This window comes from Platichthys flesus, chromosome 15 (genome assembly GCF_949316205.1).
Source record: "Platichthys flesus chromosome 15, fPlaFle2.1, whole genome shotgun sequence".
Classification (NCBI taxonomy): Eukaryota; Metazoa; Chordata; class Actinopteri; order Pleuronectiformes; family Pleuronectidae; genus Platichthys; species Platichthys flesus.
Genome location: NC_084959.1, coordinates 4,645,425 through 4,660,194, shown reverse-complemented (window position 1 = coordinate 4,660,194; position 14,770 = coordinate 4,645,425). Strand labels below are relative to the sequence as shown.

General features: G+C 44.8%; 1 protein-coding gene across 1 annotated transcript in view; it reads left to right on the top strand.

Annotated features, from left to right (window-relative positions):
* Positions 1-14,770, top strand: part of LOC133969577 (protocadherin Fat 3) — a 66,027-nt gene that overhangs the window by 19,634 nt on the left and 31,623 nt on the right. The window contains 19 exon segments of the mRNA XM_062406147.1: positions 1,202-1,412; positions 2,710-2,781; positions 4,318-4,454; positions 5,072-5,347; positions 5,525-5,735; positions 5,865-6,079; positions 6,197-6,355; positions 7,051-7,172; positions 7,303-7,485; positions 7,575-7,689; positions 7,774-8,037; positions 8,522-8,872; positions 9,581-9,754; positions 9,843-10,373; positions 11,463-11,827; positions 12,410-12,563; positions 13,576-13,683; positions 13,909-14,092; positions 14,222-14,442. Coding sequence (XP_062262131.1) covers positions 1,202-1,412; positions 2,710-2,781; positions 4,318-4,454; positions 5,072-5,347; positions 5,525-5,735; positions 5,865-6,079; positions 6,197-6,355; positions 7,051-7,172; positions 7,303-7,485; positions 7,575-7,689; positions 7,774-8,037; positions 8,522-8,872; positions 9,581-9,754; positions 9,843-10,373; positions 11,463-11,827; positions 12,410-12,563; positions 13,576-13,683; positions 13,909-14,092; positions 14,222-14,442 — 4,053 coding nt within the window.

Below are 14,770 nucleotides of genomic sequence, written 5' to 3'. Positions count from 1 at the left end.
CAACATAATTCGAAGCCTTCAAGGGGAAGCCATCAGTAAATAGTGCTCGGCGTCAAGTGCAAAGTGGACCAAACACCTTGGCACGGATCCAGATGTTTGAGCTTGTACACCCGCAGTCATTTCCTTGGTCAGTGAGCTCAAAAATGCAGAGGGGGATGGCACAGCTGACATTTATACACATCAGGTAACACAGTGCACTGCGGATACTCTTGCCTGAAATTGGCACTTAAGTGTCGCATGGCCTGGACTTCATCTAATCCCTAAGCACCCTGTTTTAGAATATAGGACAAGATGGTGAATATCTCCTTCGAAGGTCTTCCGCACAATTTAACTTTCCAACTACCAGTAGATATTAGCAGGTGTTAGCATCCACCAGCGGATGTTAGGGACATATCCTCAATTGTGCACTTTGGCGTCATCAAGGGTTTTGGCGTCATGCTCAACTTGAGGGTCTATGAGGCTAAAGGTAAATCTGAGGGGCTACTGGCTAGTATGGCAGCACTATAGAAGCCATGCGGCCGCTCAGTAGATCAGACATCATTACCTCTATGCCTTTTTAGACTTAATATGTCTGAATTCTTATCATCAAGATTCATGAATTATTCTTTCATAAATCAAGGAAAATGTTGAAAACACAAAATCCCTGATCCGGAGCCGCCACAAACTTTAAAGGTTTCTTTTCTGACCCACAATTCATCCTTCCTCCAAGTTTTATGTCAATCCATTCAAAAGTTGTTGCTGCTTACTTAACAGATAAGAAAAACTTTACCTCCTGGGGCGGAGATAATAAAGCATTCGACTCGTCAGTGAACACGGCACTTTACGATTCCCTTCAAAGATTTGTCTTTGATTTATGACGTTTTCGATTTGATGTGTGAAAGTGACGAGTGAGCAATTTGAAATCAGACAGGGGCGGCCGCCCCGTGTAAGTGCTGAGATCAACTGTCGAGGTTAATGTTAAATATAATTCATGGATGAGGTGCAGTTGTATGTAAATGTAGGGGGGGTGGTGTCAGTGTGGAGGAGATGAGTATAGATTTTGTCATTATTGTGTTGACAGGGAGACTTGAATTCTAATAGTCTTGACGTTTGCCTGCTTGGAATAAATATATAGACTCACCCCAGATGAATCCTAGAGGTGAATCCATTCTGAGTTTACTTCCTTCACCAATGATGTCTAATATTTGTTTCCCTCCCTCAGATAAAAGCGGAGGACAGCGGTGATTCTCCGTTATGGTCGACTGTCAAACTCCACGTGGAGTGGATTCGCAAACCCGTCCCCTCGCCCCTGCCCCTGGTGTTCACCCAGAGGTACTACAACTTCTCGATTTCGGAGTCGGCTGCCGTGGCTCAGCCGGTGGGCGTCGTCGCTGTCAGCCAGTCGAGCACGCCTGTCTGGTTCAATATCGTGGGTAAGACAAATTAACGTGCCCCACCGAACAGGCCAGAGACGGATCCTGTGATTTCAAGTTAATTAGAATGCAGTTATTCATAGAAATTATGTGTTTTATTGTACTTTAATGTAAAATATGAAAAAAATGATATTTGAATTTCACTTAAAGCTGGCTTCAACCTTTTTGAATTGACATGATAAAAAGATAAACTCTGTTTTTATCCCTGGAAGCATCAGACTTGTGAGTCAGATTCAGACAGAACCACTTAAATCCTGAATTGCCTCTCGAGACATGAATAAAGTGTTTGAATTGAATTAATTCGACCATCTGCATAGTTTCAGCGTCATAGTGTTGTACAGATGTTGATTGGCTGTTTTTGTTGGCCCTGCATGAGGCAGAACCAACACTCTATACTTACATCTTTTTTAAGGAGACATATTTTGCAGGACATTTACATAAAAAGAAAATCTATATAACAAACTAAAGGAAAGAAAAACAGCAAAAGATAAATAAGTTTCCTTTAAAACTTAAATGTTGCTCACGTTAAACAGCAGCCTTCCTCCCAGTCCTCAACAACATTCCCACAACATGCACGTATTTCTGTTCATTTCTTTTACCTCTCATTAACCTCACAATCTAAATTAGCTTGTTAAAATCAAAATGCCAGTGGCACATTATGTAGTGGAGATTAATTGTAAACAGGTAAAGGGCAAAGTCTGTTAAAAAAAAAGTTATGTGGCTCTTGAGGGTTTATTTATTCAGAAGCAAACTTATGACAATGAAAGAAAGACTTCTGCTGCTGCTGAGCAGCTCCATGCCGTTAGAGCCTGTGAGAGAATAATCTGTGAATACAATAGATAATTACTGCTTTTGCTATTCGGTAGTTTTTCTTACCAAAAAAAAACAACATTTGCAGAGACCCAGATCCCTCACTTAGAGGTTCTTTAAAAGATACAGAAAATGCTAATGTGTGACGCCTGTGGGGTAATTGTACAGGAAAAGCTTTTTAATATTTCATTTTCTTGTGCTTAAAGTGCAAGCGGAGGGATGAGGATATTTTTTCTCAAACTACTGGAGCTGGACTCAAATTATCATTCACGACTGAGTCACATTTCCTTTCCTGAGCTGAATTATTCTGATGAACGGTCTGCTTACATTAGTTAATAACACTCATGACTGTGAAAACTGTCGACATTGCAGAGCGGCCGTATATAAACTGTGAAAGATGCAGACTTTGATCAGGGGAATATCCTCCAATTCGTAAAATATGAATAATCTCTGTTTCTAACTTTATCCCTCTCACCCTCTCTCCTAGGTGGACGTCTAGCCAGAGAAATGTTCTACATTCCACAGAACGCCTGTGGAAGGAACTGCTCTCTCGACACAGGTTCGGTCAAAGCTTAAGTTTCGCCACACCTCTTCCTCCGACGCCTCAGGTCTGGAGGAAGTCAGCAAACGCTTGAAATGCAGCGTGTAGCACCGGGGCCGTGTTTGGCCAAAGGCAGAACATATTGATCTGGGTTTATAAAAAGGATTGTCATACAACTTCACACAAACAGCGCTAATTTGTTATCTTCTTCCAGCACAGGTTCATGCTACTAGTTAAAAGTTTAGAGTTTAAAGTTAGTGACCAGCTGCTGAGCATATTAAAGCATTTAGCGTTTAAGGGACAGATATTTTCCTCAGGAGTTGGTGGAGACCAATAAAGGAGATAAAAGAGTGAAAACATTTTACGCCTGAAACAATTATTCAAAGATACAAATGAGGGACAAAATCATCAGGTTTACACTCAAGTTCACATTATCCCCAGAAAATCTGTTATACCACATTTGACAGAATAAAGTAAAGGATATTATGTCTGTGTCCAAAGTACTGCAGTAGTAGAAAAGATATTTTTTTGAATTGTTGTGTTGTATAGTTATAGAATATAGCTGATAGAATATGTGACATAAACGAATCTATATAAAGATGTATCGCTGTAAACACCACTAGAGATTATAAATTCCACGGGGCACCTTTAACTTATTAGTCACGCCTGTCACTTAAGTGCTGACAGCAATCAAGGTTGTTATCTTTAATTAAGACAAATTTGAAAGAGTGTGATATTGAATATGAATCATTTTTCCAGTGAAAAGCTTTAATTGCTTCAGTATTGTTTTTATTTATTAACTAACCTACTCAGTTTCTTCTGCAGACACATAAACATCCAGTACCGATGTTAAACAGATGCTACTGTTTCAATAACACGCTAACAACCCGTGAAATATCATCAGACAGAGAAGAAACAGGACAAATGTTTTATTTCGACGCTGCACACAGAAATGTCTGTTTTTCTTAAAGCTGCGAGACAGCTCCCCCGTAGTGTAGTACTGACCAACCTACACAACAACAACAAAAAGCACAAATCCCCGTGGTTCGCTCCAACTCAACACACATCAGTGCTCCCGTGAAAAATGCCCAATCAGTATTCATATGCTGAGGACAGCGCCGGCTCCCAGATATCTCGAGAGAGGGAGAGAAGCTGAAGTGAGACGGAGGCTGGTGCTGAATACCTAACGCTCGTCAACCCTCGCCCTCGCTCTAATCAAACATTAAGCCTCTAAACTGTACACTCACCGCCGGTGGCACAGACCCGGCTGCAGGTTTTCTGATCTCTGAGATGGGTTGTGTTTTGCAGTGATAAGACAGATGTTTGTGTGGCTGTTAGCAGCGCTCAGGTTGCCAAGTGGGCTCGCCGCTGCATTGCACTGGATTTTTTTTTTTTGCTTCATTTTTACGTTATTTCACAGACCCTCCGGCTCCAGACACAGGCACCTGGCCAAGACAATTACACAGTAATAACTTAGAGCACCTGAGTTTAGCACACAAAGTGAATACTAAGCGGCTGAACCCCTGTGTGATCTGTGTGTGTGTGTGATTCCAGGGAGCTTTGACATGCAGTATGACCTTCAGGTCGGTGTGGGCACTCTAGTTGTGGCCAAGCCCCTGGATGCAGAGGTGCAGGCTGTCTACAACATGACCATTCAGGTGACGGATGGAACCAACTTCGCCACGGCGCAGGTACTCACACTCTTTGAGTTGTTATGCTCTGGCACTGACATTTACACACTCCAGACCCACATCAAATTAAATTATTGTTACCTCTTCCGAGAGGAGCTGTTTACTCTCATCCTTCCTCCCTCTGACACTCACACTCCCTTTTCCCCCAAATTATCTCTTGCTGACTATGAAATATACTCTTGCCTTTGACATTTCCCGTGCTCCCGCTGCCTGGGCTGCCCCACTGGGCCTGCCTTGTGAGGGGAATCCTCGATATCACTGGATTAATGGGATTAGCCCGGGCAAGGAAAGGTCAAGTGTTTGTGTAAATCCCAAAACTTGCCCACATCCCTCTTTGACAACACACCATACGGCTCTGAGAAGCAAACATAAATATTGCCTTGCCTCGGTGTGGAGAGATAGTGATAACAGTTTTAAAGGTTTCTCTTCCTTTGAAAATGAAAAAACGAAGGATGACAATACTTCCCCACAACTATATAAAGTATTATCAGCTGCCTCTACACCAGCGCTCTTATCCGCCAGGAAAATACAAGGCGCACGATTCTTCTCTGCACCAACTACACCGACTATCTTTGTACCCACCCCCCCCCCCCCCCCTTTCTCTCCTCGTCACTCAGGTGTTCATCCGGATTCAAGACAGCAACGACAACCCTCCGGTCTTCTCGCAGGCGACGTACGATGTCAGCGTCTCGGAGGACGTGCCGGTTGACATGGAGCTGCTGCGGGTTCGGGCGACAGACGTGGACGAGCGCGCCCGTTTGAGCTTCACCATCTACGGCAGCGTGGACCCCGCCAGCATGAGGCTGTTCAGGGTCAACCCCGGCACCGGAGTGGTGTACACGGCGGACAGGCTGGACTACGAGGCCAGAACGCAGCACATCCTCACCATCATGGTGAGAGGCCGCACAACAACTCATGAGTGTGTTTGTTAATGTGTGTGTTGGCCCCGTGGTGTCGTCCAAGTAATGCACCTCTTGGCAACTCCACCTGCCAAACTTTATTTTAGCTGGTTTCCTTCATTTATAGCCTCCATGCGTATTCCTCTCTCATTTTCCCTGATGCTGCTGCAGGTCAAGGATCAGGAATTTCCATTTAACCGAGACCTGGCTCGTATCCTGGTGGCGGTGGAGGACTCCAACGATAACATCCCGTACTTCACCAGCACCGTGTACGACGCTCTGGCCTACGAGTCGTCTCCCGTTGGAACGTCTGTGCTGCACGTGACGGCCTTAGACAAAGACAACGGGATCAACGGGAAGCTGACGTACACCATCGAAGCAGGTGTGATGCGATCTGAAAGTTGTATTTCTCTCTTTTCTTCTCTTTTTTGTCAGTTTCACAAACAGGGATTATGATTCAATTCGATATATTAACCAGTAATGGAGTGTTTAACCTTTACTCTTCCTCCAGGTAACTCCGCCGGCGTGTTTGGCATCGATAACACCACAGGGCTCATCTTCATCACCAAGGACCTGGATCTGACCTTCGTGGGCTTCTACACGCTCACTGTTCGGGTCACGGACAGCGGCTTTCCTCCGCTCATGGCCACAGCTTCCGTCCGCATCTCCATGATTCTCTCCGACTTTTCCAAACCTACCTTTTCTCAGAAGGAGTACCAGGCTGAGGTAAAGACAGAGCTGAGAAGTCGGGTGTATCGGGGGACAATCTCTGATATTTAATAGGTTAATACAGGATCACCAGTGGACTTTAACTCAGCCTCAAATTAGACTTTGTATTTACAGATAATGGAGAACAGCACCGTCGGGACGTACGTGACGACCGTCGGCGCCCTCAGCCGCTCAGCTCTCATCTACGACATCAGCAGGGGGAACGAGGAGAGCTGCTTCTTCATTAACCAACACACCGGTGTCATCAGCACACGCAAACCACTTGACTTTGAGGTATGTGAATGATCTTCAGTTCAACATCCACCTGCAAGTACTCGTTGTAGATACTCAGGAAAAAGTTTGGGCCAATGACGAGTTTTGAAGTGAACAGACGTGAAAACAATCTCTGCAGCTTTGAATATTATCACCGCTTTGCACAGTTGCTGTAAGATTTTTTTAGGTCCTTAAAATAGAAAAGCAGTGGTGCACTAGCATTTGAAGAAAGCCTCATTTGAATTTTGGTTTCCTGCACAGGTTGTTTTTTCACTTTTGACTTAGAACATGTACAAACCAGAGTGGCACTCAGGAGAACACATACCTCTGCAAAGATCCAATGTTCCCTTTATATTCAAACAGGCTAAAATAAATTTCACACACACTCAAACCCCTTAAAATGCCATGTTTTTTTCATCTAGATCCATAAATTATTCTCTGGTATTTCAGTGAAAAGGTTGAAAAACTGTTTATTTTGCGATGCCAGAGAGAATGAAAAACCGTTCTGCATCCGCCCCCTGATCCTGATCTGCACCAATCTTTAATTGATTCTTCCCTGACACCCTCTGAAATCTGTGCAGTTGTTTTTGTGTTATCTTGCTGACAAACTCCCAAATACAAACACACAGGAGAGAAAACATAGCCTCCTCGAATAATAACTTTCACTTGCAACAATTATAGAACACACCAACTTTTCCTCACCTTTGTTTTGCCAGCAAACAACCTCCTACTTCCTGGCGGTGCAGGCTCTGAGCATGGCTGGAGTGGAGGCCAGCACCTCTGTCATCGTCCAGGTGGGAGACGTCAACGACAACCCGCCTGTCTTCCAACAAATCAGGTATCAGTGGATCAGCTAATTTAGAGTGGATAGAAAGTAGAGGTTTGGTGCTGACATGCCACATTGAGAACTGACAGTTATCATCCTCAGGAGGGATTTTTACACGTAGAGTTTCCCTCTGTTACATCAGGTATATGGGTGAAATCAGTGAGGCTGCTCCAGTCAACAGTGTGGTGCTGGGAGAGGATGGGAACCCTTTGGTCATCCGGGCGACCGACAGGGACCGGAACCACAACGCCCTGCTGGCGTTCCAGATCATAGACGACACCGCTCGCACGTTTTTCAGCGTGGATTCTGGGACGGGATCCATTCGGTCAGTGAAGTTGATGCTCTTTGATTCACCTGCTCATAAGGTGATATAAATCGTGATTCCTGAGTAAATGATTTGTTCTTATATTGTAGGACAATCGCCAGCCTGGATTATGAGACATTCTCTGAGTTCGTCTTCCGGGTTCATGTCAGAGACGGTGGTCAGCCTCCTCAGACGGCTGACAGCCCAGCAGACGTGGTTATAAAGGTAGATCAATGCCTCATAAACCACTTTAATTCCTACTGTAAACCTTAAAAAAACAACAAAGTCTCTCTTTCTCCCTCTTCTCAGCTGATCAACATCAACGACTCGCCTCCGAGGTTTTCCCAGGACACGTACGAGACAGTCCTCCTCCTGCCGACCTACATGGGAGTCGAGGTGCTCAGGGTCGAGGCCTTTGACCCTGACACGACCTCGGACAAGTCGGTCACCCCCATGCTGGTTTACTCTCTGGTGGACAACAAGGTGGAGCACTTCTCGGTGCAGCGCAACACTGGAGTGGTCACCGTCATCAATCCCAACCTCAATAAGGATCGTTACCGCTTTAATGTGAAGGTGAAGTGATTGATCCAGTGGACAGGGTGCTCACGTGATGAGAATTTCTGTCTCTGGCTTTGATAATCAGTATGCACTTGGCCTGGATGGTAATCATTCCCCCAGGGAGCTGAGACTAAGAGGGTCAGCTGTAGAACAGAGCCTCTGGTTATTCAGTGTCTTGATGTAGGACACCTCAGAGCGAGGGGTGGTCTGCAGCTCTACAGGCTGCAGGGTGGAGACGAGAAAACAGCAACGCACGCAGCATTTTTTTCAAACCTCCAGCATCACACACTGTGGATAAGTCTGCCCTGAGTCAGCTGTTCTGTTTATGTGTAGAGACGTTTCCCCATCGGAGCTGAGTGCGAGTCGGGGGTATGCTCCAAATTTGGTCAGGGTCTTTCCGTGTGGTGTTTGCTTGGTCTCCCTGTGTTGCCGTGTTTTATACAGATAGATAACAAATTGATTGTCCTTCTCAGCCTTATTCTATTTGTTCCGGTTCCAGGTATGGGACGGACGTTTCTCCAGCACGGCGTCTCTGACTGTGGTCGTCAGAGAGGCGATGGACAGCGGCCTCCTCTTCACACAACCGCTCTACTCCGCCTCCATCGCAGAGAACGTGGCCAATGTCACGGTGGTGACTGTGGTCAACACGGTCGGCCAGCGCCTGAACGAGCCGCTCAAGTACACCCTGCTGAACCCCGGCGGGCGCTTCATCATCCGGCCGACCTGCGGAGTGGTGCTCACCACCGGCGTGCGCTTTGACCGGGAGGAGAGGGAGAGCTACGAGCTGGTGGTGGAGGTCAACAGAGAGGACGAGATACTGAGAGTGGCCCGGGTGACTGTACGAGTGCAGGTGGGAGTGGAAACTTGTGTGTGGAAGTGTGTGTGTGTGTGTGTGTGTGTGTGTGCATGAGGGTCTTATTTCCCACTTGCATGGAAACTTTGCCGATTGTGTTTTCTTGTCGCACACAAGTGCACATGTTATTTTGCTTTGTGAGCAAACTCATACAGTTTTAAATTCTATGTTGTTTTTTTTCATTTTGGGATCTGAACTTCTCCAGATTCCAGTTGGGTTATAAGTTTTTGCCCCATGCTTTGTTTTTATTATTTCTCTTCTCTGTCAACACCCAGTGACATTATGTGTGCATGTGGTCTGTCCATATTTACATATTATTCTTGTGAATATGATTTTTCAAGAACCCTTAGAGGAAAAGTGTGCTCGTAGGTCAATGATCAAGGTCGCTGTGACTCTACAAAAATGATTATTTTCCTTATGAACACAATTTATCGGGAACTTCTCCACAAAGTCCTATCAACTTTGTTATAAGCGTTCATTTGGAATCATGGATTAACTGATTAGATTTGGTTGGTCAACTGGTCACGGTGGCCTTTTTTAGTTTTGTAGACAGAAACCTAATTTGTTGATGAAGGCATACAAACACAGGGTAGTAATCCTAGTTTCTGTGATCCATCACGATTCTTTAAGTCCTCAGTTCCCTGAAATATTTTTTTTAATTTTGTTTACAATTACCCCATACATGTGTTGTTGTCCTTTCTGCAGGTGGAGGATGTGAACGACAACGCTCCAGAGTTTGTGAACCTCCCGTACTACGCTGCTGTGCAGGTGGAAGCAGAGCCAGGGCTGGCTATCTTCAAGGCGTCGGCCATTGACCAAGATCTCGGCCGGAACAGAGAAGTGACTTACAGCCTGAAGGAGCAGCACGGGAACTTTCAGGTGAGAGCGACATCTGTCCTGAAGGAAGTTTGGAAATCCACAGGTTGTCCTTTCATGGTACAAACCACTGCTTCCACATTGTGTGCAGGTGAATCCAGTGACAGGGGAGCTGAGCTTGAAAAGAGCCTTTGAGGTGGATTTATCCAACGCAGAGTACAAGCTGGTCCTTGTGGCCACTGACGGCGGCCTCCCTCCCCTGTCCAGTGAGGTGGAGCTGCCCGTCACCGTGGTAAACAAAGCCATGCCAGTGTTTGACAAGCCCTTCTATGGCGTCACCGTCCGAGAGGATGTGGCCGTCTCCACCTCCGTCCTGTGCATCAACGCCACCAGCCCTGAAGGCCAGAACGTCATCTTCAGCCTCACGGACGGAGACCCCTCGCTCCAGTTCGACATCGGCTTCGACACGGGCGTCATCGGCGTGGTTTACCCGTTGGACTACGAGACCACGCAGTACTTCCGCATCACGGTGAAGGCTACAGACACTCTGACCGGGGCCAAGTCTGAGGTGGACGTGGACATCGTCGTGCTTGACGTCAACGATAACCCGCCGCTGTTCCTGAACAACTCCTACTCCACTGTGCTTCCTGAGAACTCCATGATCGGAACCGCAGTGTTACAGGTGTGTGTGTGTTTGTATTGTGTCTTTACAGTGTGTGTACTCTCGCTGAATTATTGTTTACACTTGCACTTCCCTTCGGCAGCTCTGTGGATGAATATTAGATTCCAAATCATTTATGTATGAGCAGATAGTGCCATATTTCCCTAGAAATTTCCCAGTGGAAGCACTCGACCTTAAGCAGATAATAGACCAGGGCTGTTGTTGCCCTGAGACAATTCTAAGCTTTTTTGAATTTATTGTTTTTTTTTGTAATAATATCTGTAGTCAGACAGGTTATAGCTTTATTTGATTGTTCTCATATTCAAGAAATCAATTTAAGAATAAAGGACCATATTATTATTTGTTTTAGCTTACAATACACCTGGGCTTGAAACTGTGATGTAGTTCACTTCATTGGTCAATCTATGTAATTTTTATTTTGTCAAGCAGCTCAAAACACTTGAGATCAACAACAACAAAGTTTATCCTCCCACTTACAATGTAGTATGAGATAGTATATTTATACAACGTAGTATTAGGATGGTGTATTCAGACCAGATGAAGAAAATATTCAGAGATTTCGAAAATCGTGTGAGAATAAAGTAATAATCGTATGTGAATATGTCGTAGTTGAATAGAAAGTCATTACATTGCGAGAATAAATTTATAGTTTAATGAGAAATATGATCATAATAAAGCCAAAAGAAAAACATTCATGAAAAAATGTTTAATAAGTGTCACAAGAGCGCTCCACATTTCTCATTTTAACACAGACTCTGCTGATATTGTGCCTCTCAAATGATATGTAGCCTAAAGTTATTACTTTTTCTCTTAATATTTCAACTTCATTATTGAAATCTCAAAATATTTTTTTTCCATTTTAGTGACCCTAAGTCGTCTTCATTGTTTTTGTTGTTCGATGTTGAACTATTATTTTGATCTGGTTGCGATTGTGACTGTGTAGTGACAAAGTCTCATTAAGACCCAGAACTTTATCTCCTTTTTCGAAAGGCCTCCGCAGCCTCATAGCGTCTTTCAGGGCAAACAAAACAGACCTTATCTTGAATAATTCATAATGCGCTGAAAAGTTAAATGGTTCTCTCGCTGTAGGTGTTTGCTCAGGACCAGGACTCGGAGAAGAACGCTGCAGTGAGTTACCAGATCTTATCTGACATCTACAACAGCAGCGACTACTTCCACATCGACAGCAGCAGCGGCCTGATATTCACGGCACGCCTGCTCGACTACGAGCTCGTCCAGCGCTACAACTTCATCGTCAGAGCGAAGGACAGCGGGGACCCGGCCCTCAGCAGCGACGTCAGCGTAACTGTGACCGTCACCGACACCAACGACAATCCACCCAACTTCAGCCAAACGATGTACGAGGCCTTCGTGAGCGAGCTCGCTCCACGCGGACACTTTGTGACTTGTGTTCAGGCTTCAGACGCCGACATCTGCGATGCTCAAAGGCTGAGGTAACACGAGAGAGAAACTCTGGAAAGTGTTCTTGGCTGAAGTAACATTTTGTACAATGAATGTTGACGTTGACCTTTGTTTCGTGATTTCCTTTGAAACAAAGGTCAACTCAAAGATTGTTCAGAAAACCTTCTTTGTCTTTTTTCTTAGAGTTGACGTGATATGTATTTTTAGTTTCTTTCCTCTAGTGGGTTGTATGTGTTGTTTTTTGTGGATGCAATAGTTCTACCAAGTTAAAAAAAGTACACAAAGTCTGTGGTACAGGAAGCTCCTCTCCTCCACAGAAAACACAGAAACTCATAGGAAGACCTTGTTATTCGTCGATCAATATGTGATAATGCTCTTCATTTGCATAATGTAGCCTAATGGTTAGTTTGGCACGTTCCCTCACGAAGCCAAGAGGAGCAGCAGGACAGTGTGAGGAAGGTGATGTGTTTTCTGAACATTAGAGCATTTACACCTTTTCAAGCAACAACCCAAATTAAAATTCGAACTCTGCACTTCTCAAGAATACTTTGATTTCCAGCAGCTTGTGAGCACAATAATCATCACCGTGCTCATTTCTGTGAATTCTCCTGCAGGTACAGCGTTGTCTCCGGCAACGAGAGGATGACTTTTATGATGGAGGCAGATACAGGAGTGCTCCGTCTGTCTAACAAGAGAAGACAAGGCATGAAACTCTCGTATCAACTCAATGTGTCCGTGTCAGATGGAGTCTTCACCAACACTGCTCAGGTGAGGCGGCTTCAGTGCTTATAAAATGTATTTCTGTCGACTGATTTGCTGTCTGTTTCCCTTTTTTTTTAATACTCAACAGGCTGCGTGACCTGCTTTAGAAAACCCCGCTTCAAATTTATTACAAGCACTTTGCAGTTATGCAGTACGACTGCAGCTCTTCACTGGCGCCTGCTGAGCGGCTCCGCAGCTAGAGGTTAATGTGTGTTCGTGTCATTTCTAATTTGCTCCGAGGATGAGCTGCCAACTGGAGGAGAAATGGTCACATCTGTCTCTTAATGTAAATTACAAGCGGGAAATGTGGGATTTTTTGGCTCAGTTTCCCAACATGTCTGATAAACCCCATGACATGGAGTAGCAGAGGAAACAAGGAGTAGCAGTGGTAACATGACGTAGCAGTCAGAACATGGAGTAGCATTAATAACATGGAGTAGAAGTGGTAACATGGAGTAGTAGTCAGAACATGGAGTAGCAGTAATAACATGGTGTAGCAGTCAGAACATGGAGTAGCAGTCAGACCATGGAGTAGCAGTCAGACCATGGAGTAGCAGTCAGACCATGGAGTAGCAGTCAGACCATGGAGTAGCAGTGGTAACATGGAGTAGCAGTGGTAACATGGAGTAGCAGTCAGAACATGGAGTAGCAGTCAGAACATGGAGTAGCATTAATAACATGGAGTAGCAGTCAGAACATGGAGTAGCAGTGGTAACATGGAGTAGCAGTGGTAACATGGAGTAGCAGTCAGAACATGGAGTAGCAGTCAGAACATGGAGTAGCATTAATAACATGGAGTAGCAGTCAGAACATGGAGTAGCAGTCAGAACATGGAGTAGCAGTGGTAACATGGAGTAGCAGTCAGAACATACAGTAGCAGTGTTAACATGGTAAAGGAATGGTAACAGCGGTAATAACACAGTAATAACACGTCATCCCAGTTTTGTAGTTTTTTTGGTGATGGCGATGATGAGGTTGTGGTGAAGATGATGATTGTAACAGTGCCAGTGATCCACAGGTGGTTGTCCGTGTCCTGGGAGCGAACCTGTTCAGCCCAGTGTTCAGTCAGAGGTTCTACCTGGCTGAGGTCCAAGAAAATGCCCCTCCTGGGTCAAAAGTCATTCAGGTGAGTTTTCTTCCTCACTTAATAGTCTCCCTCCATCATAACAGCCATTATGGTAAAAACAAGTCAGGAGAAGGTTATGGTAAAAAGATGGGTCTTGATGTTTCTTTTTAAACGTCGGAGAAAATGTTTAACTGGACACATAAAGGCCAATGTGGGATTCAAACCTGTGACCCTATTGCTGCGAGGCAACATCTCATTTTCCTGAATTTCTGTGTCGACGTCCAGGTTCGTGCAACAGACGAGGACTCTGGGCTGTTTGGCCAGATCACGTATTCATTCATGAACGACCTCGGGAAAACTCAGTTCAACATCGATGCCGACGGAGAGATCTCCACTCTGCAGAAGTTAGACAGAGAGAATCCTCTGAACAAGGACATGGTGCTGACCGTTATGGCCCTGGACGGTGGAGGTATAGTAGTGGACAAGGATTTATGAATATTTAAGCATCTACAGTGAACGCAACAATATAATCACTCATTTCTATATTTATATTATACAAATATGTATGTGCTTTAATCTCTACATTTATTTTTTTCAGGCCGTGCATCATTTTGCACAGTACGAGTTGTCCTCGCTGATGAAAACGACAACGCCCCCCGCTTCAGAGCTGTGGAGTACCGCATGAGCATTAAAGCAAATGTTGCCAAAGGGTCTCTGGTCACACAGATCCAAGCTACAGACCCGGACGCGGGGCCTAACGGAAGGGTCACCTACTCCCTCTATAGTGAAGCTCGTGTGTCGCTGGTCGATGTGCTGGAGGTCCGTGAATTTTACTCTTCACCGTTTGTCACTTGGCCGCTTTTATTGAGTTTCAAACGTAAATGGAAATATAAAGTTTAACCAGATCCAAACTTCCACAAATGTGTTTAACGAGAGTAAACCATGTTTCCAATTAGAGCGATACTGATTCCCCCCCTTTTTCAATTAAGAGATAAATTCTCAGCTGACACCCCCCCCCCTCCCATTTGTGTGGATTAACAACCATCTGTCAGCTGTAGACTATACGACTCTGCTCATCAAATGAAAATGATGTTTCATGAAGAGTGATGCCTCAGTCAGTCTTTACTGTTGAAAAGGGAAACGCAAT